The 26216-nt window shown below is 37.7% G+C and overlaps 6 protein-coding genes and 1 long non-coding RNA gene across 11 annotated transcripts; 4 read left to right on the forward strand and 3 right to left on the reverse strand.

Moving 5' to 3' along the window:
• Positions 1–3265: 3265 nt before the first annotated feature.
• On the reverse strand, positions 3266–8234 carry LOC132204423 (condensin-2 complex subunit D3-like). The gene is made up of 16 exons (XM_059632921.1): positions 8114–8234; positions 7631–8044; positions 7283–7569; positions 6787–7225; positions 6507–6731; positions 6188–6448; positions 5956–6135; positions 5744–5904; positions 5538–5691; positions 5259–5483; positions 4813–5195; positions 4523–4754; positions 4238–4469; positions 3991–4178; positions 3790–3927; positions 3266–3530 (listed from the first exon to the last, which is right to left on the reverse strand). Exons 2-16 carry the CDS (start codon positions 8027–8029, stop codon positions 3420–3422), a joined length of 3615 nt encoding a protein of 1204 aa, XP_059488904.1. The 5' UTR covers positions 8030–8044; positions 8114–8234; the 3' UTR covers positions 3266–3419.
• A 215-nt stretch (positions 8235–8449) lies between these two features.
• LOC132204236 (zinc finger CCCH domain-containing protein 10-like) lies at positions 8450–10164 on the forward strand. The gene is made up of 4 exons (XM_059632610.1): positions 8450–8549; positions 8620–8966; positions 9019–9413; positions 9475–10164. The coding sequence occupies exons 2-4, from the start codon at positions 8627–8629 to the stop codon at positions 9724–9726; spliced, it is 987 nt and encodes a 328-aa protein (XP_059488593.1). The 5' UTR covers positions 8450–8549; positions 8620–8626; the 3' UTR covers positions 9727–10164.
• Positions 10165–10297: 133 nt separating this feature from the next.
• Positions 10298–10858, forward strand: LOC132204237 (uncharacterized). Its single transcript, XR_009442515.1, has 2 exons — positions 10298–10485; positions 10685–10858. It is a non-coding gene; the product is annotated as an uncharacterized LOC132204237 (long non-coding RNA).
• Positions 10859–11135: 277 nt separating this feature from the next.
• LOC132204533 (choline transporter-like 2) lies at positions 11136–20418 on the reverse strand. 3 transcript variants are annotated; one of them, XM_059633083.1, is made up of 14 exons: positions 20260–20418; positions 19712–19792; positions 14959–15081; positions 14739–14902; positions 14486–14681; positions 14325–14369; positions 13654–13799; positions 13358–13523; positions 12879–13300; positions 12627–12825; positions 12479–12563; positions 12122–12416; positions 11817–12042; positions 11137–11755 (listed from the first exon to the last, which is right to left on the reverse strand). In XM_059633083.1, exons 2-14 carry the CDS (start codon positions 19752–19754, stop codon positions 11649–11651), a joined length of 2217 nt encoding a protein of 738 aa, XP_059489066.1. In that variant the 5' UTR covers positions 19755–19792; positions 20260–20418; the 3' UTR covers positions 11137–11648. The 3 variants fall into 3 exon arrangements, with proteins under 3 accessions (XP_059489068.1, XP_059489066.1, XP_059489067.1); XM_059633085.1 differs by lacking the exons at positions 13654–13799; positions 14325–14369 and adding an exon at positions 14018–14154 and having other exon boundaries at positions 11136–11755; XM_059633084.1 differs by lacking the exon at positions 14325–14369.
• A 338-nt stretch (positions 20419–20756) lies between these two features.
• Positions 20757–22823, forward strand: LOC132204566 (glucose-fructose oxidoreductase domain-containing protein 2). The gene is made up of 7 exons (XM_059633150.1): positions 20757–21192; positions 21249–21380; positions 21437–21542; positions 21600–21753; positions 21806–21967; positions 22246–22407; positions 22464–22823. Exons 1-7 carry the CDS (start codon positions 20835–20837, stop codon positions 22593–22595), a joined length of 1206 nt encoding a protein of 401 aa, XP_059489133.1. The 5' UTR covers positions 20757–20834; the 3' UTR covers positions 22596–22823.
• Positions 22824–22928: 105 nt separating this feature from the next.
• Positions 22929–23987, reverse strand: LOC132204568 (bladder cancer-associated protein A). Of its 2 annotated transcripts, none has more exons than XM_059633153.1 (2): positions 23820–23987; positions 22929–23444 (listed from the first exon to the last, which is right to left on the reverse strand). In XM_059633153.1, the coding sequence occupies exon 2, from the start codon at positions 23441–23443 to the stop codon at positions 23192–23194; it is 252 nt and encodes an 83-aa protein (XP_059489136.1). In that variant the 5' UTR covers position 23444; positions 23820–23987; the 3' UTR covers positions 22929–23191. The 2 variants fall into 2 exon arrangements, with proteins under 2 accessions (XP_059489136.1, XP_059489137.1); XM_059633154.1 differs by lacking the exon at positions 23820–23987 and adding an exon at positions 23606–23754.
• On the forward strand, positions 22938–25729 carry LOC132204567 (ras-related protein Rab-9A-like). 2 transcript variants are annotated; one of them, XM_059633151.1, is made up of 3 exons: positions 22938–24876; positions 24926–25117; positions 25413–25729. In XM_059633151.1, exons 1-3 carry the CDS (start codon positions 24667–24669, stop codon positions 25692–25694), a joined length of 684 nt encoding a protein of 227 aa, XP_059489134.1. In that variant the 5' UTR covers positions 22938–24666; the 3' UTR covers positions 25695–25729. The 2 variants fall into 2 exon arrangements, with proteins under 2 accessions (XP_059489134.1, XP_059489135.1); XM_059633152.1 differs by having other exon boundaries at positions 22938–24870.
• Positions 25730–26216: the final 487 nt, after the last annotated feature.

Raw genomic sequence — 26216 nt, forward strand, 5'->3', positions numbered from 1 at the left:
CAGCGAACCAGTACCTGCGGACGCCCCTTCCACTCGCCAAGACACACAACTAATTGCGCGAGCCAACTCTTTCGCGAGAGAGACAGGACAGGTGCCAATATATTCGCGGATAAATTTATATTTGCAGCACATGTGCGTTAACCTTTTCTAGCAAATTTGTCATTAGGGTCAAGCTCGATGTGAGAGATGAGCCACATTCTGAATTAGCGACCGAGAGCAATATAAATGTATGAAAAAAAATAAGAGGAAGCAGCGACGCTACTGCACTGTAAATTTTAATGAGTGGGTGCGAGCAGCGCGCTTAATGATCATGATGCATCGCATTTTTTGTGCTTTAGGAGCAGAAGAGAGAGTGCGGTGCTTAATGCGTGAAATTAGATCAATTAAACAATATTTTCATTTAAATAAAATTTCATTCAGAATATTTATGCCTTTGAAAAAATCCGCTTTGAATTTATTTTACAGTTTATTAATAAGTATATCAGAAAATGTGGAATGCTAATTAAAAAGAATTAAAATAAATTTAACTGCAGAGAAACAATCACGTCTGCTGACGCAACCTGCCATTAAGGAAAAATCATGATTCACAATCACTACAATCAGTTGGAAATAATTTGAGATTTTGCTCCCATTGAGGAGAGATAATTTATCTAACGGAACAAAAAGCAAATTATACTCTGTATTAATTATTATTTTAAATACTCATTAATGAACAAATTCAGATTTGATCTATTTCATAAGTTTTTTTCACACACAATATTTGATTAAAATTTCTTAGTATATTTTTAAGGACTCCTTATTGATATAGTCAAATCGTCTTTACAACAATGGTTTGTTAAATTTCCAAGAATTGCTCAAAATGGCTCCTATTGTTGTAAAGACTTGATTTGACTATGTCAATAAGGAGTACTTAATTTGAAAAGTATGTCTATTTTCTCCTTCCAACAAAGGAGATTTTGCAAGTAAAAATATTTAAAAATCAATTAATTTTTACATCTTTGAAGTCTCTCCAATTTTTTTTTTTTTTACTGGATAACATATTTTCATTTTTTTTTTAATATATCATTTTTCTATTTCTTTCATTTAAAAAAAAAGTCTAGACCAAATTGGGAATAAAATACAAAAAACAAAAATGTAACAACCATGAAAATTAAATCTTTAAAGTGTTTTAATGCCAACAATGGTTGTTGTGGTGGAAATTTGTCAGGCAATTGTTGCACCCATTATTTGACCAAAAAGTAGTACAGTTATCAATATTTTTAAATTGCCACCACCTACTTGAAAAGAGAACAGGGGTTTTAATGGATTAGCTTGAGATAATCAAGGAAGTGCTTTCTTTCGTGTGCTCTTTGGCTCGCGTTTTTTTGCCTATAAAATTTAACGGCTTCTCAAGTTGGCTATCAGCCCGATTGATTCATGTTTTGCGTTCATATTACCATCTTGAATGAAATTACAATTTTAAAACATATATAATTTTGTTTTAATTGAAATAAAATAATTAGGTTTAATAAAAAAATCACCTAAGAGGAAATCTTTTTTTTTATAGAAAATCTCTCAAATTAAAATTCATATTTTCAAAAAGCTCAAATAGCAAAACTTAGTGCGCAGTAGCTTAATTAGAAATAGAAAAAATGCAGTACAAACAAGATTAAAGTGTCACACACTTTTCTATCTTGATCGCTTTTCTTTCATTCACACCAGCAATCACCACAACAAAATATATATCCAAGTATATTAAAATGTGCTTCTCACATTTCACGAGTAGTGTGTGTGTGTTCGATAACTGTCTCGCGGTTTTCCCAACTGTTTATGCTGCCAACGTGCTCTCAATAATCGACTTTACACACAGAGATGCATACAATTTGATAAATCGTGGAAAATATTTTTTACCAAAGCGATTTCTCGTAGCAGAGAAATTATAAGAAATCGGGTCTCTCAATTTTTGGTCAAATAAAAAGCGCCCGACCGCAGCGCAGAAATATTCCATCAATCATCGCCAGGAAAGGAACAACAGCGATAAAAAGAAATAAATGCCATCCTAACGCAAGCACGAGCGGCCGCGGCGATCTCGCAGCAAGATATTTTATAAATTAAATCACGACTCGGCGCGTCCGACCAACAAAAACAAGTGAAATAAATAACTCAGTCCACATTTGATTTGGATCACCAGAACAATGGCCTTTATCAAAACACTTTAAAACCACTTTCGATCTAATGCGTCCACTTCTTGTCCTCCTTTTTCAATTAATGTTTACTCATAATTTTGTTTTGATCAAAAGAAATGTTTTTCCCCTTCAGTGGAAATAATTTTGACTAGAAACGAGAAAAACCAAAAATAAGTAAGTCTTTTGCTGAAACAATTGACAATTGACATATTCCTATTTTATTTATATTTTTTTTGGCCAAAAATTTTGGACTCAAAAGGAAATAGTCTTGTTTAGAATAAATTTCGAGTAAACTTATGATGTTTAATTTTAACTATTTTTAGTAGAATTGATAATTTATAAAAAATAAAAACAATTTCCTCCTCAAACTAATTTCAAGTACAGAATATTTTTTTTTAAGTGAACCAGGTGCCAGTTTTTGGTCCAACATCCGACAGGGGCAATCTCACGATCGACAAAATAATTGCGCGAGGGCAAAAAATGGAGTCATTAAGTTCACGTACATATTCATTTGTTCATACGCGTAATGAAATTACCGAGTAAAAAAGATCACATGCACTTTTTGCGCACCTAGCCGAATAAGAAACTGGTCTTCCTGCGGCCGCCAATTTGTAGGTCTCGCTCGCGGTGCGCGCGAGTGTGTGCTCTACATTCGCCATTGCCTTGGCCTCCATACAAGTTCATTTTCAAGAGCGCACTCATCTCTCTCGCGCGCCGGTCGGTGTACGCGCAAACAACGATTAATCGTACTGTCCACTCACACTCATTCAGCCAGACAATAACCTACATTACACATGCGCCGCAGCACACAAACCCTAGAGCGATTAAAACTCTTTTTCACTTGGCGGAGCTTCCTAATGAATGAAAAAATAATTGCGGCATGCAAAGTCGTCCCCGTAAGTAGAATGTGCTCTTAAAATTTTCTGGTTCGTAAAACCCACTGGACGCAAAAAATATATGGCTCAGGCCGGCGGTAAATTTATGCTGATGCGCTCATTGAAGCGAGCGTTTTTGTTTTTCACACATGAAGTATAATAGGCGCAAGGCAGAGAAACCAATACTCTCAATTTTCCATGATTACGATTGAAAAAAAGTGTGAATCAGAATAATCAGACCATTCAAATTTATTAACGCTTTTAAAAGTTCATTTCTAATTAAAAACACCCAATAAGGTGTGCCGTTAAACTTACTTTAAAACTATGTTAAAAGATATTAGTTAAAAATTAAAACTAAATTTGCTAAATAAAAACAATTTCAGTCTGAATCATCTTCCTCCATCTCACCTCCCTCTTGCTCCTCCAATTGTCGAATGTCGAAGGCAATTTCTTCAACCAGCTGTCTATCTCCAGCAAAGATTTCATCAATCTAAAAAAATATATTTAATTTAGTTAATATTTTTAAAGATATAATTAGAGTATTTATTCTTGTTGTTTATTCTTCACATATCAAGTCAAAATAAGAGAGACAAAATGTGAAGAAACGGCAATACCTCTGCCAAAAATTTTTGCTAAAACGCCAATTGACTCAAGAGGGGGCCAAGATAGGCCGCAAGCTATATTTCACTTACAACTAGGTGTTAAGATACTTCAAATGATTTTTTTTTTAACTGTAAGAAAGTAATCACCTCAGATTTGAAGTCTTTCATCAGGTCTCGAAGGAATTGCATAAGTTCATTTGCAAGTGGAGACCTCTCTTTCTGCAACATTATCCTCAGAGATCTGATTATAGGGACAATGCTCTCCACAATCTTCTTCTTAACTTCCTAAACAAATAAAATTAAACAATTTATTGTTTTTAATTATTCAATTCAAAAAAGAAGTCTCACATGTGCAACATATATTTTCTTTGTTTGCTCGTAAAGTTTGTTGAAAGCTTCATCAGCATCCGTAACTTCAGCATCAGAAGCAACATTCATGCAGCGGAGACGAATGTGCTCACAACGCAATGCAGAAAGTGCATCTTCGAGGATGTGGTCATGTTTGCCCAGTAGGAAATTTCCCTCAATGAATCCTCCTGATGGCCAAGAGTTATTTGAATATTTAATATTTCTAAATTATTGCAATTGAATTTACCTAATATTTGTGTGCAAATTCTATGCATCGAATCAAAGCGATGGTCGTCGGACATGTGCTCCAACATGAAGGAGTAAACAATCATCCTTTTGTCTTTGTTTTCAGGGCCAGGAAGTGCCAGCCTTCGCAGTCGCTCCTGAGTTATTTTTATTTTTGAAAAACGCTCGTGATCTTCAAATGCGTTCAGCAAAATAATTGCCGCTATCAAATTTTGCTGGAAGGCATTAGGTTCCTGCAAAAAAACATTGATTATCCAAAAGAAAAAAAAATGAGCTAAAGTATCACTTTGGCTATAAGTGTGTTGGTCAAATAACTGGCTGTCATATCACGCAGATCGTCTTCAGGATCACAAAGTGTGCTCAGCAAGTAGAAGAGGAGAGTGTTGCCTCTCAACTTGACAAAGTCGCCTTGCAGAAGTTGCACCACAACCACTAGGGCGTGACGGCGCATATCAGGGTCTGGGTCATGGAGGCAAATTTCGATCTCAGCCACTATGGATTCAACAAGTGTTGCGTATCTATGAAGAAAATTTACAGTTTTAGACTAAATGTAAATTTAAACATCGATTATCTAACTTTCCAATCAAGTCGGCAAGGACGGCCAAGATGTTGCACCTGAGGACATTGTCACTCGATTTTTTGAGCAGGTGTTGGAAAAGGACGACCACTTCAAAGGCAACCTGCTCATGCAAAATAGCAATTTTTCCTAGGGCAACAACCGCAATGGCCCTCATACGAGGAGTGGCTTCAAAAGCCAACTTTTTGGATTCTGGTCTTTCGTCACCAAAGAGGGCGATGCTGATGAGAGGAGCTGTAGCTTTAGTGGACGAGTTTGAAATCGAGGCCGCTCTCATGACGTCTCCCAAAGTGGTGATTTCCCTTAGTTTGGCCTCCTCGGATGAATCTGGAGGAGCATGACCAGGTTTGCTGAGATACATGGAAATCTTTAATTCCAGCCTCTGAAAAATGTGAATTATTATTAGTATTATATTTAGCGATATTTAGTATAGATGAGTGCCAACCTTGAACGTTGATTTGCACCAAGAATCAAAGTCTGAAATTTGGTTTTGGGCTATGTCAAGAGCAGCAACAGTGTCAATTGAACAGCCAATTAGATCTGTGGGGAAGGCGAGATTTTCAATCTTTGTGCATAAAATGTCTCTGAGCTGTTTTGTTTGCTCAGGTGACAATGATTTGGCATTCAGCATCAGTACCCTGAGCACAGAGTAAATTGTACCAATTTCAGTCTGCAAATTTAAATTGAGGTTAGAATAAGTTTGATTGGTTTATATGAATGTTACCTTATTCATTTTTTGGGAATGCTGTTTGAAGTAGTTCTGGGCAAATTCCACATTCTGAATGTTTTGGCTCTCCGATATGATGGCCAGGAGGGTCCACGCCTCTTTGTTGAAATTGGTGCCAATGTAGCTCATGACTATTTTAATAAATCCAGACCTAGATCCTTTTTTTTTAATTTTAAGCTTTATATTAAATATTTTAAATTTACGGAAGATTTTTTCCTTTTGCCCAAACGTTCAACGTGTCCGAGAGTAACTTCTTCAAGTTGAATGTGATTGCTAGCCTCATGACATTCCAGGGAAGAAGATTGTGCTTGGTCAAATCTTCGTCATAAGTCCTCAGGTTGTCAAAAAATATATCATGGAATTGCTAAAATTAAAACTTGACATATATTTTATATTGAGAAAAAAAACTACTTGCCTCCTGCACAAGTTCTTGCACTTTGCTTTCTGGGTCTTGCAGACAAGGCATGACAGAAGACACCCAGTAATTGATTACAATAGGAAGGATGCTGAAGTACTCTTTCAAAAGTTCAGTCAAGCAAACGATAGCCTGCTTCCGTATCATGGGCGCTGGGTCTCTGCAATGACTTGCCACCAACTGCCAATAGAGAATTCGTATCGAGAAGAAAAAATTTTAAAATAGAAAGTACCTCTAAAAAGCTGCTGGAGATCCAGTGTCGAGACAGTTTACCTAAACTGACTAGACAGTGCAGGGCTGCCTTTCTAACATAAACCCTCTCGTCCTCAGCTATGGCAACTAAATTGTTGACGATTGTCACTGCTCCAGGAATAAACATATCCTGGCCAAGCACACCATCCAAGAAATCAGACCTGTTTTGCCACAGAATTGTGACCTTTTCACTGATTGCTATTGTCTCCTCAAACGGCTCAACAAAAGTTTCGTTCACAAGCTGAAATATTTAGAATTATTAATTTTATCCGTTAATAATAATTATTAAATTTATTTACTGGACTTAGAGGAGCATCACACGCAGACATCAACATTTCAGCCAACATATTCAAAGCTTTAGTTCTTATCAAAGGAGCTACATCCACTGATCTGTGCAGAGCAAGGCAAAAGATGTGGCTATGTTTGATGGCTCTCCTGCCTCCTTCAAATGGGAAATTCACAAGTTTTTGTAAAATCTTGTCATCTACCTCCTCTTCCTCGTCTTCAGCAAGGGGCTCTTTGTCCTATCCACATTAATTATATTAACGAAAAATAATTTTTGTTTTAAATTTGGTTTACTTTGACTAAATCTTCGTTCGAGCAGTCCTCCATTTGTCTCTCTTGCAAAAGCTGTTGGAACAACTCAAGCACCATCAATCTGTATGTGGATCTTTCCGAAAAGGCCAGATACATGAACACCCATTTGACGACACAGTTTGCCAGTTGTTTCGGCATCTTTGTGATCAAAATGGTGGCGAGGTGTCCAACCTTCTGTCTGTTTTCAGCTCTTTCAACAGACCTGGTCAAAAGGTGCTGCATAAAAATCATCACAGCAGGCCACATATCTTTTGGCTCTTTGGTTATGAGCAGGTACTTGATGAAGTTGGTCAAGGTTTCCGAGAAGCATCGCAATTGACTTGGTGTGCCCGATAGGGACAAAGTGGTGGACAAAAGGTGCTCCAATACCAGACATATGTTTTCTTCATCACTGCACAAAATGTACAGTGCAATGTAAGCTCTGGAAGAAATATTTTTTTTTTTTAATTTTTAACTGAACAGTTTTAAATTGTATTACCTGTATGTGAATGAGTCATCTTCAGTTTCAAAATCCCTGATCAAGATTTTATTTTCAAGAGAGAGTATTTCTGCCAGCTTTTTGACAGTAATGTTGACAGCCAGCTGACGATTTTGGACAAAGCCTATTCGAAGCAAGCGAGTTAGGTCCTCCATCAAAATTGTGACTCTTTTTGTGATGGTCTGTTGTCTTCTTTGGACAGCATTTTTCTGCTTCTTGTCCCTGTGCTCTTTACTTTGAGTTTCTGTCAGTAAATTCAACTTGTCCACAGCGTAATCAAAAACAATCTGAAACACAAACCGTCATTTTAATTTTGAAGCATACATAGATATTTACTCTGCACAATACCTGGTGGAACATGTTAAATGTTACAGCTCCAGGCAAAGAGAGCATCTTGAAAAACAAACTGGCGGAAGCAAGTCCGACAGTGTCTGCCTTGAGGCTGCCAGAATTTTTTGCAAAGCTCGATGAAAAGTACGAGATGTACGGAAGAATGTTTCGGTGGTGCAGCCCCCTGGCAGTGAGGTCTGCCCATAATTGAGCGGGCTGGAAGTCCGGTGCGTTAACAAGAGCCTTCTCCAGAGCCTCCGAGGCATCGATGAGATTGATGACTCGCAGCTCAAGGTCGTCGTCGTCGCTGAAGAAAGGTTCAACGCCCAATTCGCTTAATTCCTGCAGCCACGCTTGCTCGACAAAGGCCTCGTCCAGTGGTAGGACAAACTTTGCAATCTTGGCGGCAATTTCCATTGCTGCGGCTTACATCTGTTTATAAGATTTAAATTTTAAGTTAATCAAGATCAATGGAACATTTTGTTGAAGTAAATATTTTACGAGATCTAAATGTTAAACTCCCGCTAGTTGCACATCGATTTTGAAGAATTTTCACTCAGAAAATAAGAAATTTGAGTAAAAACATAGCGAGTAAGCCGAAATTGTTGAGCTGTGTTTGTTTACAATTATTACGAGCAGATTTGCAAACAAAACAATATTTTACGCTTACCTATGAAAAACGCACAAATGGATCAAAACGTAAGCTCTTCATTGGAAAATATTAAAAATAAATCAAATGATTCCGATTATTTCAAAATAAAATGATGAAATCATTATCATCAATTAAAAAGAGACGGAAACAAATTAACGGTTTAGTTGGCGCAACTGCTCTATTGTGCTGCTCTATCAAGAAACAAGAATTACATATATAATTGCTTGAATAATTCGAAATAATTGTAAACAAACAGCTACCTTTTGACTGCTGAGTATATTTAAGGTTTTTTGAAAATTTACCTTACTATAATTAATTTTCTCTTTTTATATGGATGTACATATGTATTTTACAGATATACAATGAGCTCGTCCTGCGGAGGTCCCGATCGGACGGACGAGTTGTCCATGAACTCGTCGCACTTTAACACAGTGTGCCGCGACTTTCTGCGCAACACCTGCCGTAGAGGCAAACGCTGCAAGTTTCAGCACACCATTCCGTGCGAAGAGACCAACAACAACAACAACTCTCAGGTCCTCTTCTGCCACGACTTCCAAAACAAGGGCTGCCCGAGAGCCAACTGTCGTTTTGTCCACTGCAGCCGAGATGAAGAGGAGGCTTTCAAAGAGACCGGCCGCCTACCTTTAAACGCCACCGTCTCTGCACACATCCAGGGTCTTATGCCCCTGGACATGCTCCAAGGTTGTTGTTGTTAAATACGATTTATGAACTTTTTCCCAATGAAAATTTATAGGTGAGCCTCCTGTGTGCACCGAGTACCTCCGAGGCAACTGTCGCAGAAACCGAGACTGCAAGTACCGCCACTTGACCGCCGCCCAGGTCATGCAGCTGTCCTTGGAGCGATTAGAGCCTCCAGTTAAGAGGCAGCGTTATTCTGAAGAGGTTGAGGCTCGGATTTCCAACCTGCAAGACGAGAATCTCGACCTGAAGCGGATGCTGGACGAGTTGCATAGACAGGTGGAGACCCTGGCCGCAACCAACGAAGTGCTTCTCGAGCAGAACGCCCGATTGAGACTTAAACCCCAGACGGCTGCTGTTGTGTCATTGCCTGCTGTCACCATCACCAACACCACCGATGGACCTCCTGTTACCATTGCTACAGCAGTTGGACCTGGATCTGTCACTCAGGTCAATAAATTTGAGATAAAAATAAAGCAGTAATTTTATAATTCAGAAATTATGTTCTCAGGTGTCTTTGGCAACTGCTGGAATCTCAATTGCTCCTCCAGTTGTGACGGTGGCGCAGGCCATCTCTGCAAATGGCACCACCCCAGCATCACAGACCATTCCCATCACCATCAGCAGCACAACGTCTTCTCTCGTACCATACCCAATCGTCACGCATGTCCACAGACCAGGAGGCGCAGTGCACCACTCGACAGAGACATGCATTTCTTATGGGGAAAAAGTGATGCCATGCTCTGCCCCCTGCAACTTATGAGGCATTCCAAATTCTCTTGTAATGGTTAATTTAAATCTTTAATATATCTGCAGCAATTATTTTTAAGTGTGGGAGGGAATTAGATAAGATTATTAAAAGAGAAACTGTATTAATTGCATAAATTCTGTAAAAAATTATGCAAATAATTTTTCACATCATTATACAAAGAGGTGTTTGTTCAACACATTTATTATAATCGCACTGATCAAATAATGTCTCAGCGTTGTGCTTTTTCATTTGAAATGAACTGCATTCAGGTCATTCATTAATGTGTTTCAATTTTATTACTGATGCAAAGCTTTGCAGCTTCTCATTTATGTATGTAATTGAATTGTGGGTGTCAACTTTTAATAACTTTTAATAACTTATGATATATTATGTTGTTTATTGCAGTTTATTGTAAAGAAATAAATTATTACAATTCGTTACTTGTGGTTACTTGAATGTATTATTCTTTATAAAACAATCCTAAAAAAAATAGCATGTTCATCCTTCAATCAATTGCACCGAGTTTTCTGTGATCCAACCAGAAAAAGGGGCGTAACTTCACTTTATGAAAGTAAATTTAAGTAGGAGTAGAAAAGCGGCCATATTTATAGTCAGTCAATCGTTGCTCAAGAATGAGTATTATTGTTGCTGTGACGTAATCTCCATTACTATCGTCACTTTCTTGTGTCCACCATATTACATCGTACGTCGTCCATTAATTTGCAAATTGTCGCTGAATTCGGCTTAAAACAGCCGATTTCGCCCTACTAAGTATGTTTTCTTATCATTTTGACAATTCCAGTTTATCATAACATGCCGAGGTTCCATTATTTTACTGCTTTGTTGTAAATTTCCTAGAATTTAGCCATTTATTTGCACTTGTATTAACAGACTGTGTGTTTATGTATAAGTTTTTTATATGTTTTGAATATACCTTTTTTGAATGTCCATTCAATTTTCCCTATTTTAGGTTGATGGGCTTGTCTTTTCCTCGGCGGTACTGGTTGTCCGTGCTGTTCCCGACCTTTGTGACCTGGGCGATTGTGTCCGATCTTCTGCGAACTCAACGCTACAAGCAAAAGAAGCTTGAAACCAGCTCCTCGTCTGAACTGCTTCAGTAAATTTTTAAAGATGATCCCCGACTTTTTTACACGAGTGTTTGTCTTGACCGTTCCTTTTATGGGCTACTTCCTTGGATTGAAGCTGGAGCGCTTAGAAACGGAGCGACTCTCCCTTTTCCGGGACAAGAGCGCCCTGTACGGCTCCCCAGTGCCCCCTGAAACCCCCTCCTGGTAAAGAGCAGTAGAAGCTTTTAATCAGTACATATGTACAGGTGTTGTTGAAAATAAATGAATTATGTAGACTAAATTAAAATGTTTTTTTTTTTTTTGTAACTAAAACTATTTGATTTTATATATTTTCTTACGTACTTTATATTTATTAATTATTGCAATCGTACATGCATAATATTAGTACGTTTGAATACAACCATTTGCGCTTTTCGAGTGATCTATCATTTTAAATTTGGCATTAACATCTTTGCAATTGGTTAGTACAAATATTTTGATGAGTCGCTTAAATTGAAAATATTTAAAAATTCTTAGAACTGAGATCACATTTCTCTTTCAAGTTTTGTATTTAAATATTTGTCTATTGCAACATTGAATATAATTTTTAACACCACGACAAACTCTATTATTTTGTATGAAGTTGGTACAAAATTAAGAAATATGCAATTGGCTAATCTACGAAATGTACCACAAATTTTAAAATTCAGCAATCAAACGATGGGTTCTATTTTCCTATACAGTGAGCCAAGCGACAGTCGAGGGAATTGCAATTACAAGGAACATTGGGAATTTCATCAGTTCCAGAGAACGAGAACATTCAGATCGGTACAAAAATATAAATATTGGCACACATGAAACTTCCCTCTAATCTAATTTATCCAATTTGTTTTTCTTGCTCAATATCCGCAGCAGCTTTGCAGACATGAAGTATGGCTTTTCAGCAGTGCCGTCGTTCCTTTCAGAATCCTCCACTGTAATTTTTTTTAGTTTTTATTTAAATAACTTACTTGTGAAATTAAAAAAATAACTCACGGAAGCAGAGGAACAGGGTGTCCACAGCAATGGCGTAAACGTTGAAGAAAACGGAGGCAATGAAATAGGAGCCGATGGTGATGACAAACACGGGAACCATGTAGTAGTTGAGTGTGGGAATGTGCTCTATTGCGAATGGAAGCTTTCCACTCATGATGCAGAACCACTGAGCGAACATGGCAGACACAATCAGTAGTTTGCCCAGGAAAAGCAGGAAGTCGGTGACCTGAAATTAAAATAAAAGATTAAATTTAATTGAAGTTTTCATATTGAAAAAAAAAATAATTGATCAAGTAACATGGCACCTTGTCAAGGACGACAACTCGGACGACATTCCTCATTAGCAAGAAGAAGGCATCTCGTGCAGAGTTGCAGAAGTTCTTGCCATGCACTGCACACATGATGTAGGCGTTGCGGTTCAAAAAGCGGAGGAACTTCTCCAGACACCAAAAGCAGCACTTGCAGCAGCACAAGATGCCTCGAGCAAAGCCGTTGTTTGGGTACTTCTTCAGCTTGTGGTCGATCCACTCCAAGATCATGCGGATGATCCGACAGATGGTAATGATCAACGAGCCAAATGCCAAGGTGCCCATGTGGTATCTAAAATATTGAGTTTCAATAAAGTGAAGACTTCACTTATTCAAAAAGGATAAAGGACTAACCTGATTGTCCTGAAGAAAGCGCTGGTCACAGTATAGAAAGGTACATTTTCCTTCTTGAAAGTCCAATACCAGGTAGCAAATGTGCCTAATATTAAAAAAATAAAAATTTGTGACTATTTGTTCAGAAAAATAAAGGCAAAATATTTACCAGCAAGAACCATCTCTCCGAAAGCAGACACAAAGAACAGTCCCCAAAAGAGACCCACGATGTTGTAAGTGTGGAACCAGGTGATGATGGCGTCTTTACCATAGGAGTGGAAGGCGCAAGAAGCAGTCAAGCACTCCCCACCAGAGTTTGCGTCGTGACAGTCTCGTTTGAAACTTTCCTTTTCGCAATTGAATTGATTCTGAAAAATTCATAATTAGACAAAACGTTAAACAAAATAAATTGTACTTGTACATGATAAAGTTTTGGATTTTGGCATTGGCAGCTTTTGTCCAGATCCATTCCTTTGACCCGGTTGACAGGGGTTCCCGTCGAAGCAAGGTAGACCATGACGGAGAGGCCAAAGGAGAGGACCAGTATCTGCAAGAGCCAGGGCACAACTGGGAAGAAGAGGGAGCTCATGGTGGAGCCCACAGCCTTGCTAGCCTCTCTGATCAGAGCGATGGCAATTCTGAGTCGGTTGCGCAAGAACAGGGTGATGAGCAAGACGATGACCAGCACGACTGCAGCAATGATGCCAAGAACGAGCCAAGTGTCTTTCACCGCAAGGTAGGCTTGGAAGTTTCCAGTAAAGATGTCTCCCAGCGTAGGGTCAGGCAGGCTTGTGTTCGGGACGGCGCTCAGGTAGGTGTAGCGATCGTAACAAAAGTAAATGCCTATGAAGATTTTGATTTATTGGCTAAATAAATATAATTTAGTTTTATGCTACTCACAGAATGACATGAGGATCATGGAGCCAATGAGGGAGAGCCAAATCATAGGTTCGGCTAAGAATCGCATGATCACAATGTACACCAGGCAGAGAAGCATGGCCTCCAGCAGGCCCAGCAAGATCACGTGCCAGGATCCAGCCAAGTCTTGCAGCAGCATCTCTCCAACCTTTTTAGGTAAAAAATTATTTTCACAGATGAATTTGGAAATTAACGAACTATATACACGTTTGACAGCTTTTTGTTAATTAATAAAGCTGCAGCAAAGCATGTCGTGTTGTGTTAAAAACAAATCCTACCTCCTGAGCTTTGACAAGCTCTAAGGTGGCTTCCTTAATCACACTGGATTGTATGTTGTCCTTGTCATATCTCTGGCCGTTGATCGTCAACTCCACCATCTCCTGGCCTGCCTTGATGAAAAACGATGGAATGCACCGTCCAGCAACTGCACATTTAAAAAAAGCTCATCTATATCAGCGCTCTCAACACATTTCAGCACCGAGCTATCCAAAACCTTAAGCTTTAAAATCATTTTCACAGACATAAATAATGCTCTAAATGCAGATCATAATCAGAGGCAGGCCAAGCATGTTATAAGTATACCAAAATATCAAAGCAGCAGCAGCGGGCGTCAAGTTAACTTTTTTTGGGAAAAAACACTACCTTTGCAAAACCAGCGCCAAACGAATTTAATAAATTGACTTCGGTCTGTTCGGTGTTGGGGATAGATAAGTTCATTTTCTTGGAAAGGTCGTCACTGACCATGTACAAAATTCCATCGCCGACGCACCTGCCCAAAACTGCAAACCAAAATTCCATTCTGGCCAAAAAACAAAAACAAACAGAAAGATTGAACGGAGACATAAACAAAAAATAACAATGAAAAAAAGCTCCATGCTCCTTAGTTGATTAACTTGGACGTCACGAGACACACATGGGGTTACCGAAACAAAACCACCTTTTGACTTACGGGTTTTGTTTGTGCTCGGGTCCAGTTTGCCAGGAGCAATAGACACTATTTAAGTTCCGGTTTCCGCGAAAACAGAGAATTATTAGCCTCAGATTTTGATATTTGTAATTTATAAAAAAAAAAATCAATTGTAATCATTTAAATGGAGAAAAAAAACCTACGTGATGAGCTGTTCATGTACCATGCAGCGCACTCTTTGTTGTCAACATGCTGCTTGACCTGGGCAAAGCTGGTGATCCTGGAAACGTCAACATCATATTTGCAGATCAACTTATTCTTCAGGCCCTGCAGGTCTCGGTTTGTGGCAAGGTAGTAGGAGGCAGCAAAGTCCTCTTTCGGACATTCCTTCACACACACCTGTAAAATTTAAAGTAAAATTACAATATACTCTAAAATATTTCACTTAAGTCTTGCCTGAGGAGTGGGGCAGCCGGTGGCCAGGACGGCCGGTTTGGCGCATTCGGTCAGGTCAAAGAAGAAGAGGTAGCGCTTGTCCTTGACCTCTTCGTCCACTCCGCACCTAAGGCCCCGGGAGTCGGTGGGATAGATGAGTTTCTGAGGGTCGCCATGGCGGTAGGCTGAAAGAGATACAGGATCATTATTGGAGTTAATTGAACAGGGAGTGGTGACCAACCGTATGTGGCGACGAAAATCCAACCGCCGATGAAGGCCAAGAAGAGAAAGAGACAAAGAATATCTGTGCAGGAGCGTCTCTTCAAAGGGCCATGGAAGTCAGGCGAGTGCTTCAATGGCGAGCCTAAAAAACAGTAAAATATAATTTTATCATTTTTTGTCCTTTTTAGTAAATGTTGTTAAAATTAATTATTTTTTTGACGTTTTTCTTTTCAAAAAAAATTACGTAAATTCCTGTTCACTAAATAAATCAATACAATTTTTAAATAAATTATAATTTACACATGTAATTTTTAATAACTTATTTTGTTTCCCGTTTGCAAAACTTCATAAAAAATGTAATTATTATTTTTTTTTTTTCATTTTGGACGTCACCTTGGGAGTTAAAAAAAAAGAAATTATTCCCACGCCGAGCAAAAATTGCGTGTAAAAATTGAGCAGCAGAAGGTCAGAAGACCGATTCTGCAGCTCAATTTAACAAAAACCCGTCTTGAGTCTCATTTATCGTAAAGACCGACTAGACCCTCACGAAAGAATTTTTTAAATTTAGCTCGCCCACCAGAATTGCTCTAAGAGATAATGACGAAGAGTCGGTTGGAATTGGCGATGGCGTCAGGCCAGTAGCTCATTTAGAAATTGCTCAGAAGAGTTAGCTGATGTGCATTCACTGGAGCAAAACTAAGCTTCATTCCATTTCTATTCAGTCTCATGTCCAATGAAGCATAATTAAATTAAATTTTTAAAATTCTATTGCTAGCTACTGGTTTGTTTAAGTTATATTAAATTTGGATTGAGAATCTTGTTAAATAAATGAAGAAAAAAATTATACATTTTAATGTTATATTATCTGTAAAAAAAATTAATAGGAAAAAATAAATTTAGTTTTTGTTGAATATCTTGTGATTTTTTTTTATAAATCATCCTTTTAAATACTTGACGAGGTTTAATTTAATATTCTCAGAGTTGTTTCGTGGAAAAAAATCGTAATGGAATAATTGCACCTGCGTTCTCAAGGTGACTTCTTGTTCTCCGTTACAAACTACTCTGGAATTCAAGATGATGTGTCAAAGCCTACAATAAATATTGCCCAGCTGCAGCACCAAAATAAACCACCGATGCATTATATTTTGTTGCATCGAAATAATTTTATTCCTTCTTATCAACTTTCGACTTGCTGCGGGTTCCAACCAGGTCGTTTTACTGTGTCAATGTTGCGAGAAGTGCATAAATAATGTGAATTTCATCACTTAATAGGGCTTTCCTTTGATCGAGCAATGGCGAGGTCGCGCCTATACGAAAACGGTGCGGGGACAAAAAGCACATTGCGGTGACTAACGAGACGGGCGAAATCCATTTTATTGCGGCGTGGCGAGAACGAAGCGCTTTAATGAAGCGATAGTCCGGCCGTGTTATCTTCCAAGTGAAAATAAACAGAACGCCTCTCGTGTTTGCTTTGATAGAGTTGGCTGCATGAATTACTCTTTAGTGTTTAGAAAGTGATGAGCATTTCCAGAATTTTCAATAATTTCTTTACCATTAATACACTTTTTTGAAAAAAAAATAAAATAAAATAAACAACAATTTAATAAGGAAAAAATTTAATTAATTGTAACAAAATTCATATTTAAATGTTGATTGCAACTTCAGCCAAAAGTTGATGATAAATTTTAGAAGTTATTATTATTTGGGTAATTTTTTCTGGTATTAACAATAGATGGACAAAAACTAAGAACTTCTGTTGACGGTTGGAGCCACAAAATTACTTGAGCAGGTGCACGACTTGATGTAAATTTTTGACGAGGGGTGCTTGCTTTGCGATCCCACATTCGTGATTGCGCCGTGACCCATTTCAGGCCTCCTACGCGCAGGGAAGAACGGGGGTGCACGACGGGTGCGCAAATGCATTCCGGTAAGGGTCACTAACCCCGTGCAGGAAGAGTCCACTCTTGCAACATATTATTGATATTCTAAAATGCACTCGCTGTTTCCAGGCAGACACAGAAAGAGACGCAGTTTTCGTATAAAATTTACCCAATTGAAATAATCAAAATTAAGATAAAAAAGAAATTTAAAAAAGCGTTATTATCAGAAGGACTAAAGATTAAACCCCTCAACCGCTTATATGATTTCCGTGTTCCTTATCTTCAAAAAAAACTTTTTTTCAAATTAAGGAAGTTTATAAGTACTTTTTTTATTCTTTAACTCTTAATGAATTTTCTATTAAAATTGTAAATTGTATATTTTTTTTTTTACAAAATAAACTTTCGTTCAAAACCAAACCAAGACTTTCTTGGTAATCAGGTTTGCTTGCGGCCGCGAGCAATTAGCACCACCTGTCCTGCAAGATGACAAACCCTGACTCACACCTGATTGTGAGTGTTTCGCACTGTCACAATCAGTCAACCTCGTTAGCATGCAGTCTCGGTCACCACGACTGCACAGGAATTTTTTATAATTTAATAACGATGCCAAAAATGTGTTTCCTTCAATGTATGAAATGTATTTAGTTTAGCAAAAAAACAATCAACAAAGACAAAACATATTACAAAAGGAGGGAAAGCAGAGGAACAATGTTCAACGGAAATAAGCTCAAAATTTAAAACAAATTGGGACAACGAATTAACACTATATATGAGTCATGAAACTCTTGCAGCGGAAATAAGAGACTCTGAAAGAGCCAAATGAGATCACTCTGATAAGAAATTGAAACTTACTTAAGCATTTAATGATTAAATAAATTAAATTTGCAAAATAAACGATGGATTAAAATTAAATTCCCTGATTTTTTTTTTTAGTATTTCAAGTTTTCCAGAAAATAAATATAATACACCTGCTCTCCATAAAAACTTGTTTGAGAAAAATAAAATGAATTGAATTAATCAGATCAAAAATTTCAAAATTTGAAAATTGTTCTGTAAATCAATGAATAAAAAACCGTAAAAAGCACTTCAAAAAACCTAACAAGACATAAAGCACATTTATTTCAAAATCATAGCTTTTCAATTTATTTGCTGAAAAAACGCTTCACCAAGAATTTATTCTCAAAATATATTTTAAGCTTGTTTTATTTATTAAAAATAAAAAATTATTTTTTATAAATTTTCAAACTTGTATCAAAACTCACCCGATAATTTTCTGAGGTAGTTGTTGTTTTTGAACTTCCTCTTCCCTTTCTGGTGGGGAAGGGACTGGTGAAGGTAAAGGGTGTCGTGACCCCGGCTGAGTTTAGCCACGAAGGCTGGACTCAGCCCCCCTGACGGGGACACCTTCCTGCCCATGTCTCATCCGCGATCGCGTCTGCCTTTTTGTCAGATTTGCGAGAGCGGTGCCGTCTGCGCCTGACACGCGCCCGCCCAAGGACGTTCGCCGCGACCCTGGCACCAATGACCCTCACAAAAGACGTCCGGGGCACGCGATCGCAGGACAAAGCAAACAGACGAGCCCACTCGAAAATAGAAATTACGCACGGTATATTCAGCTGTCAGCTGCGCAAAATTGTATTCAATTATTAACAACGCACGGACCGTGAACTATTTCAGTGCGAAAAGCATTATTTATTTGGGTCAAATGTCACGTTTGATCGAAATTGACAAGTTGTTATTTTCAGGGGGGAAGCGTTTTATTTGACATAAACATGCTTTGAAGATTCAAGTAAAAATATCGTTCAAAACATTTAAGAAATTAAAAATGAAATGCACAATAAATTAATTTAAAATAAAAGAACATAAGAGAACATAATAATTTAAGATATTTAAAAAAAAATATATAGTACTAAGGGATACTTTTGAAATTGCTCAATGAATAATTTATATTTAAAGAAATTGTCTAAAATAAAATCTGAACATTTGAACAGAAAAATATGAAGTTATTTATATTCGAGCCAATTTGAGCAATTTTTAAAAATTTCAATAAAGTAGAAATAATTTGAAAAAATTTTAAATTAAAATAAGATTTTATACTTCACTGGGAGAAAATACGAGGGAAATTTTTCTACATTTTTGCCATAATATCAAATAAAAGAATATAAATAATTGAAGTTGTTTTACATTTAAAAAATTTGACCACAATTCATTTAGCACAGAAATAGGATATTGTTGCTGTCCAATTTAAAAATTATATTCTTTGCGGAAAATTTAATTCAGCAAGAATTTTGATGACGAGTTTCCAGACTTAAAAAAATAAAACAAGATACTCGCAGATAAATTTTCTGCAGTAAAAAGCGGATAATATGAAATCCCGAGCCGGCTAAAATGTGACACGCTGGAGCGGAAAAAGGATGCGTGTGCGTTGCGCGAGATAAAGAAACCCTTTCTTCAAATTTCTTTCACCAGAGATTGCGACGAGAAATCCTACTCGGCCCGGCACGTCGACTCTACTGATTTTACAATTTTACTATTCGCTACTTTTCGTGTAAGGCCAGCGTCTTTCGTGCAGCTCACCCTCCTAAAAACGACAAGGGTGGAGAGGGAAATTGATTTTCCACAGCCACGTGCTTGGGCAATCACGAACCCCACCGGCGCAGAACAGGTGTTTTCGCAACCACATTCGATCCTACCTTAATGCGCAGTTTAAAAAAAATTTCTGATTAAAATGTTCAAATTTAATTCCTTCCTTGCAAAAAACTTTGCAAATCATGTTAATTAAAACTTTTTTTCTTTATTTAATCCAAATTAGAGATGAATTTAAGATCCAAATATTCAAGGTGCATATTGAGATTTAAAAAAATTAGACAGTAAAAAATAATTAAGTCTTACCAAAGACAGACTTGACGATTTCTTCCTCCCTCACAGAGCCCATTTTGAGCGACTCAGAGCTCTTCTCCTTAGCAACTGACGCTAAAAACAGAAGACAGAAAATATTCTTGGTTTAATTTACTGACTCCTATCAACATTTTCATATTAAAGCAATCGTAAGCTGAATTCAAAATTTAAAATTGTTCAATCTACAAACGGTTGAGATGAACTGAAAATATGTAACTTAATATAGCATTTTCTAAGAATTGAAAAATTAATCCTCACTGAAATTATTTTAAATGCAGAGAATGGAAATTTTGAAATAATTTTTAGCTGTTAACAATAATGCATTTGAGAAGTTACGTATTCTTCGCTAAGATTCTGGTCCACGACTTTTATATACAGCGTCACGCCTTAACCCGCCAGCGATTGTCCTAGGAATGAAGCTGCGAGAGGAAAGTCGCCGGGCAAAGTCAAAGGGTCGACGACCGGCATGCAAAGTTGCAAACTTTGGCTGAGCAGCGAAGAACTGGACCATAATCAATAGACGGTTAAATGTGCAAACGTACCTCATTCAAGCGCCAAAAAGATGTGAATTTGTCAGCTCCAACGACGCACTCAGACAGCACAGTCCCGTGGCAACACTTAGGCACCACTGACAGAAATTAAATGTATTTTATCTTATCTTTGGATCCGTCGAAAGGCCAACCAACGCCACCTGTTTCTGTTTGTTTATCGTCTGCCAAGCGCCATTTTTAAATTCTGGCAAATGACAAGGGGTGCATAAAAAGGAGTTGTACCTCCAATTTAGTACCACCTATTATACTTTTGAAATTTGCCTCATATTTACTAATAAAAATTCAAATAACATTATTTTGGCAAATTTTTTATTATTTTAATATGAATGTTTGCAATTATAATCTAAATCAATAATAAACTCTTGTTAACAGTATTAAACTCTTTATTCAAACTCCGCTCACGATTCCACCAATGACTTTGTGTTTGTGATACGCGATTGGCTGTTTTTAGTCACGTGACTAAATAGCTCATTATGATTGGTGGTTGTTCCAACTCGTGGCGGGACCTCGCCCACCTCGCGAATTTGGGTCGGAAATGAAGTGAAAATTGTTTAAAATTAGGCAAAATGCTGCCCGGAATCGGCGTTTTTGGCACCGGCAGCGTGGTGCGGATCATCGTGCCCTTTCTAAGAGCTAAAGGGTTTGTCATTGAGGCCATCTGGGGTCGGACGCCGGCGGCTGCACAGCAAACAGCCAAGGAACTCAACATTCCGTTTTACACTAGCAAAGTGGATGAAGTCCTTCTGCGCAAAGATGTAGACCTGATTTTCGTCCTCTGCTCGCCGCATTTGCACGCACAGATTTCTGTGAAGGCACTCGGCATTGGCAAACACGTTCTATGCGACCGTCCTTCTGGGATCAGCCAAAATGACGCTTTGAAAATGGTCAAGGCTTCACAATACTACCCGTCTCTCATCTCTATAGGTTTAATTTCCAACTAGAAAATATTTAATAGGCGTTATATCATTCTTAAAATTTAGTTAACCACAGTCTTCGCTTCTTGCCTGCCTTTACGCTGATGAGGAAGTGCCTCAGGGACAATTATGTAGGCCGGAGGATTGACCTCTGCGATGTCCGAATAAGAATTTCCAGCTTGATTGATGAGTCGGAAGGTATAATTCGATCAGTCTTTCCTTCATAGGTGGTTTAATTTTTAAATATTTTTTAGGCTATGATTGGACGTGTGATGAAAGAATGGGGGGAGGCATCCTGACTTTGGTTGGAAGCCACGTTGTTGACTTGTTGACATTTTTGACTGGCTTAAAAGCAACCAGGTTTCAGGACTTCCAAAGATACTACATAAATGATTATTTATTGAACATTTAATGCAGGGTTCATGGAGTTATTCGGACATTTGAGAGCGAAACTGCCAAGGTTCAGGGAATAAGAAAAGTGACAGCTCCGGACTTCGCAACTTTCCAGCTGGAGTTGGGAGGTCATATAAGTGATTACAATCTGTTGACTGGCGACCGTCCTCCTCTTTTGGTTAGAACTGAAATTATGTTGTAAATTATAATCAATGACCTTGTTTACTTAGGCCACTGTACAATTGATGAGCTCTAACCAGGCTGGTACCTTCAGCCAGGAGCTAGTGATAACTGGCGAGTCAGGAGCTCTCTGGGTCAAAGGTGGTGACCTGCACGGCAGGAGAAATAACGCCAAGGAGGAATGTCTCTACCTAGACGTGGAGGACCTAGAGGTTAACATCAATAATTGTTTTATTATATAAAAATTAATGGCAGGATTTTAAGGCCTCTGAAAAGTTTCATAATATTTGGTGAAATTCTTTTCAAAATCTAGGTTTTTTTAAATTTAATATTTGCTGGAGTGTCTGGAATTGAAACAATTTTATCCATGAATTAATAATTGATTTTAAGTTAATTATTCTAATATTTTTGGGTGTGCAATTTTTTTTAGCATCTCAACAATGGATATTTAAAAGTTTTCAAGCTTTTAATCTTAAATAATTTGTTTCAGACGCCAACTGGAAGTGAAAGTTTGCCGCGACCGTACATGAAAGGCTTGCAAAAGATGGTCGGAGCCTTGAGAGAGGCGTTCCAAAGTGTGGAGGACAGACGAGGCTGGATCAAAGAACCTGTAGCTGATGCGGCCACTTTCCAAGACGGCCAATATGTCCAGGTCAAAACTTGAACTCATTCAAAACATACAAAATTTAACTATAATTTTACAAATAGGCTGTAATGGAGGCCTTGAGAAAGTCAAGCCGACACATGAGCTGGGAAAGGGTGACCCTGGCCGATGAGGAGGAGCAGGACCTGAACAACCCTCTTCTAACGAGAGCAGCTGCTATGCTGCGACACCCGTAACAACTGTCATGAACACAATCGCATTTTTTCGAGGAGCTTTCTCTTCTTTTCAATCCAACGAGCAAAGTATTATCTTGTAACAAAAGTGTATTATTATTAACTGCATTTCATTGAAAACTTTATGATCATTCCGCCGATTTTGACATCTTCCATTTTTCTCTATTTATTGTCTGTCCGGTCTTTTTAATAAAATATTGATTTCTCTATTTAGTATTAACTTCTACCAAATTATTGAATTATTATTTCTGCCAGGGTTGTTAAGATATCTTCTAAAATTATCTTTCTTATTCAGAAGCAGTTCCAAAGGTTAATTTTGCTCAAAGAAACTTCCAATTAAGTATTACTCAACGTTACTAATTATTGTAATTTATCAACAAATGATGGAACATAATAAATTTTCCTTCCAATTCCTGCACAGAGGGTTTCGATTTATATTAAAAATGGCGCAGGGCTATCGACGAACATCAAAATATGTAAATGGTTGTCAATGACAGGAATTAGAGGATCCACTCTGTATTGGGACCTGAAGCAAAGTCTCGGTTTCTTATATCACAACGCGCACACTGCTTTTCCGTTTCATTATTCGTTTGTCTCTTTCAGTTCTCTTCGGCCGAGGCGGAGCACTCGGAGTTCCAGAAGAGGCAGTTTCCACCAAAACCGTTGTAGCCCGAGTAGCAGATGAGCGAGACGGCGATGAGGAACACAACACTGCAGATGGTGCAAGGCTTGCGTTCGAGGAAGAAGCTGATTAGGTATAGGCCCATGAACATGACGTGCGTCTGCAGCAGCGCCGGATTCACAGGCTTCGGAATCAGCAGCACAGGAATTAACCACTGCAGGCAATACATTCTGGAAAAAGTAAATAATTTAGAATAATGTTTCATCAATTTACAAAAGTGAATAGACAAGTGGCTTTCTCACTCAAGATAAGAATTCATAATGCAAAAAAATTAAAAATTGCTGAGTAATTAAAAGTAGAAATTATAATCAATTTTCTAATAAGATTTTACTTGGTTGTCGTCTCAGTTTGGATTTCACTCCTTGCAAAAAATTATCCGAATTGAAGAAAAAAAGAGTGAGTCATTCTGATTGCTCGCGCGAGTACCAACAGACAATTTATAAAACAAACATTGTCATGAATATTTTATCGCAGCCACTCGAGTGAACTTTCTTTTTTTTTCCGGGCACTGCCAACTAAAATCAACCTCGGCGGGTGTTTCTCACCTGGTTTCGGACTTTGCTTGATGTTTCAGAACTTATCAAAACGATTCAAGAATACGTGTCGGCGTCCTTGACGTGCGGCATTTAGATTTTGAAGGCGAAATCAGGCGGACAAGCAAAATCTCAGCTTCGATCCAGCATTGTTTTGTCGGCCATGTTGAAAATTGATAAAAAAAGTGATTAAAAAAAAATACTTAGAGCGGAATGGACGACGAGTGCGCAGACGCGGGAGGCAAAATTATTGGCGCGATGGAAAAAATTTTCTTCTCGTGCTTAAATTTCCACGTGCGCTCATCGATTTCACGGATCATACTTATTAAATTACTTATCAAGCTTTCTTATGGCCTTCATAGAGATACTTTCAACAGTTAAGGATTAATTACAGATTCAGACAAAAATTAGAAAAATTTGGTTTTTATTCCAATAAAAAACTCACAAAAAACCATTAAAGAAAAAAATATTTTGAACTTTTTGATTAAAATTAAATCTACAATAAAAAAATCAATTTAAAAATTTTGCCTGAAAATAGAGGTAGAAAAAAAAGGAAATTGACAAACTTGTAAAAAACATTGCTGTCTGTTCCTTATTTCTGCAGGGGGATTTCAGCCTGATAAGATATTTTTTGCTTTGCTAAACGTGTGTGTTTTTGCTGCGTGACTCTACTTCCACAGAAATCAGGCACCTGTTTGATATTGAGTGATTTCCTCCCATACTTTTTATTTCGTTGCGTGTGTTGTTCATAGTCCAATGACGCCGAGCCGCGCCAGTCGGGCTCTCACTTTCCGGTGAGCAATTTCATTGTGCTCGAATCTCTGCCCCATTTATATTATTTTGAAAAATTCCAATTTTAATGTCTGTGACGAGTGGAGACAAAAAGCAGTTCGACGGCCGACTCTTGAAGGTGGTGATTTTGGGCGACATGGGGGTCGGCAAGACTTGCCTAATGCGTCGCCTGGTCTACGATCAGTTCGATTTGTACGCCTTCCACACAATCGGCGTCGAGTTTTTGACCAAGGAAATCGAGGACGATGACCATAACTCTTATACTTTACAAGTAGATGTACATATAAAATTACCAAACGTATAATTTTCAAAGTTGATATTGGCAGATTTGGGACACAGCTGGCCAGGAGAAGTTCCGCAGTTTGCGAACACCGTTTTATAGAGGCGCCGATTTGTGCATGCTGACGTACAGTTTGATCGACAGACACTCATTCCAGAACTTGTCATATTGGAGAAAAGAGTTCCTCTTTCACGCCAGGCCAAAGGATAATTTTCCCTTCATTGTCGTTGGAACAAAGGTGTGCAGAAAATAATTTATTTTCTGAATTGCAGAATTAAATATATTTCCTATTTATGATAACAAATTAAAAAGTTTAGCATTTAAATCCATCTATAAATTTTTAATTAATAGCTGGAAAATTTAAAAGATTTGTTTATAAAAACCCACAAAACACAATGAACTGGGGAAAAGTTTAGATTTTAATATATTAAATTTAGTGGAAAATAAACAAAATAAATATCAAAAGACATCAAACTTGATAAATTAATTCTTTTTGCATATTTATAAAAAAAACTTTTCTTACAAATATATAGCTTGATCTGGCTGATGTTCACACGAGGGACGTTCCTGAAGACTGGGCTGAACTATGGTGTCAGCAGAATGCAGTTCAGTTTCACACGGAGACGTCCTCAAAGACGAGTGCCAATGTCGAAAAGGCCTTTCTTATGGCCCTGGACGCCTGGAAACGAAGCAACGCCTCTGACCAATTGGCGAACCTGAGCTTCAGGAAGATGGAACTTCAGCCCGACGATTTGGTGCGCATTGGCGTCAGAAGCCAGAGACGAAAGATTACCAAAAAATGCTGCTTTTTTTAATTAAGACATAGCATTTTGTATTTTTTTATCTACGATAAAATAAAAAAAATTATTAATTATAAACTTAAAAATATGAAAAATTTAATATGTAATCTTGCAGGTGAAAAAATTCCAACTGATTTTTTTTTTCATTGACAGCTTAATTATGACAATTGCTAAATTTTAATTTATTATCAGTTACCTCATTCTTATGTAAAAAAGAAAGATATTTTAAATTTTAAACACTCAATTACTGAATATATACTATGGATGGGAGAAAAGATGGTGCTATTGTTGAATTTCATGAGCTATTAAGCTAATAAAAAATATGGATTTTTTGCACAAAAGTAATAAACCTTGGAAGAAAATTGTATTTTCTCTGCAAAACGACAATGCATAAAATCCGGCTTTTGTATATATAAATCTATGCCTGAATTTTTTCTTCGCATTTTTTGTATCAATTTTGGGCCATCTGGCAAACTGAAATTCACGGGAACATTTCCAGACGAAAACTTGGGTGGAAATCCCCATTGCGGCAAAACA

The sequence above is a fragment of the Neocloeon triangulifer genome, unplaced genomic scaffold (genome assembly GCF_031216515.1).
Source record: "Neocloeon triangulifer isolate White Clay Creek 2 clone unplaced genomic scaffold, ASM3121651v1 ptg000022l, whole genome shotgun sequence".
Classification (NCBI taxonomy): domain Eukaryota; kingdom Metazoa; phylum Arthropoda; class Insecta; order Ephemeroptera; family Baetidae; genus Neocloeon; species Neocloeon triangulifer.

Bases quoted from the DNA above. Each gene is read 5' to 3' on its own strand.
- LOC132204567 (XM_059633151.1), top strand. From the start codon at position 24,667: ATGTCTGTGACGAGTGGAGACAAAAAGCAGTTCGACGGCCGACTCTTG. The intron at 24,877-24,925 runs GTACATATAAAA...TGATATTGGCAG, and splicing joins CTTATACTTTACAAGTAGAT to ATTTGGGACACAGCTGGCCA. The intron at 25,118-25,412 runs GTGTGCAGAAAA...ACAAATATATAG, and splicing joins TCATTGTCGTTGGAACAAAG to CTTGATCTGGCTGATGTTCA.
- LOC132204423 (XM_059632921.1), bottom strand. From the start codon at position 8,029: ATGGAAATTGCCGCCAAGATTGCAAAGTTTGTCCTACCACTGGACGAG. The intron at 5,484-5,537 runs GTAACATTCATA...TTAAATTTGCAG, and splicing joins ATTCCCAAAAAATGAATAAG to ACTGAAATTGGTACAATTTA. The intron at 4,179-4,237 runs GTAAATTCAATT...CTTGGCCATCAG, and splicing joins AATTTGCACACAAATATTAG to GAGGATTCATTGAGGGAAAT.
- LOC132204236 (XM_059632610.1), top strand. From the start codon at position 8,627: ATGAGCTCGTCCTGCGGAGGTCCCGATCGGACGGACGAGTTGTCCATG. The intron at 8,967-9,018 runs GTTGTTGTTGTT...GAAAATTTATAG, and splicing joins GCCCCTGGACATGCTCCAAG to GTGAGCCTCCTGTGTGCACC. The intron at 9,414-9,474 runs GTCAATAAATTT...TTATGTTCTCAG, and splicing joins GACCTGGATCTGTCACTCAG to GTGTCTTTGGCAACTGCTGG.
- LOC132204533 (XM_059633083.1), bottom strand. From the start codon at position 19,754: ATGGGCTCTGTGAGGGAGGAAGAAATCGTCAAGTCTGTCTTTG. The intron at 14,682-14,738 runs GCAAGACTTAAG...TAAATTTTACAG, and splicing joins CCGGCTGCCCCACTCCTCAG to GTGTGTGTGAAGGAATGTCC. The intron at 13,800-14,324 runs GTAAGTCAAAAG...TTAAATGTGCAG, and splicing joins CCCGAGCACAAACAAAACCC to TTGCTGGACGGTGCATTCCA.
- LOC132204566 (XM_059633150.1), top strand. From the start codon at position 20,835: ATGCTGCCCGGAATCGGCGTTTTTGGCACCGGCAGCGTGGTGCGGATC. The intron at 21,543-21,599 runs GTTTCAGGACTT...CATTTAATGCAG, and splicing joins ACTGGCTTAAAAGCAACCAG to GGTTCATGGAGTTATTCGGA. The intron at 21,968-22,245 runs GTTAACATCAAT...AATTTGTTTCAG, and splicing joins TAGACGTGGAGGACCTAGAG to ACGCCAACTGGAAGTGAAAG.
- LOC132204568 (XM_059633153.1), bottom strand. From the start codon at position 23,443: ATGTATTGCCTGCAGTGGTTAATTCCTGTGCTGCTGATTCCGAAGCCT.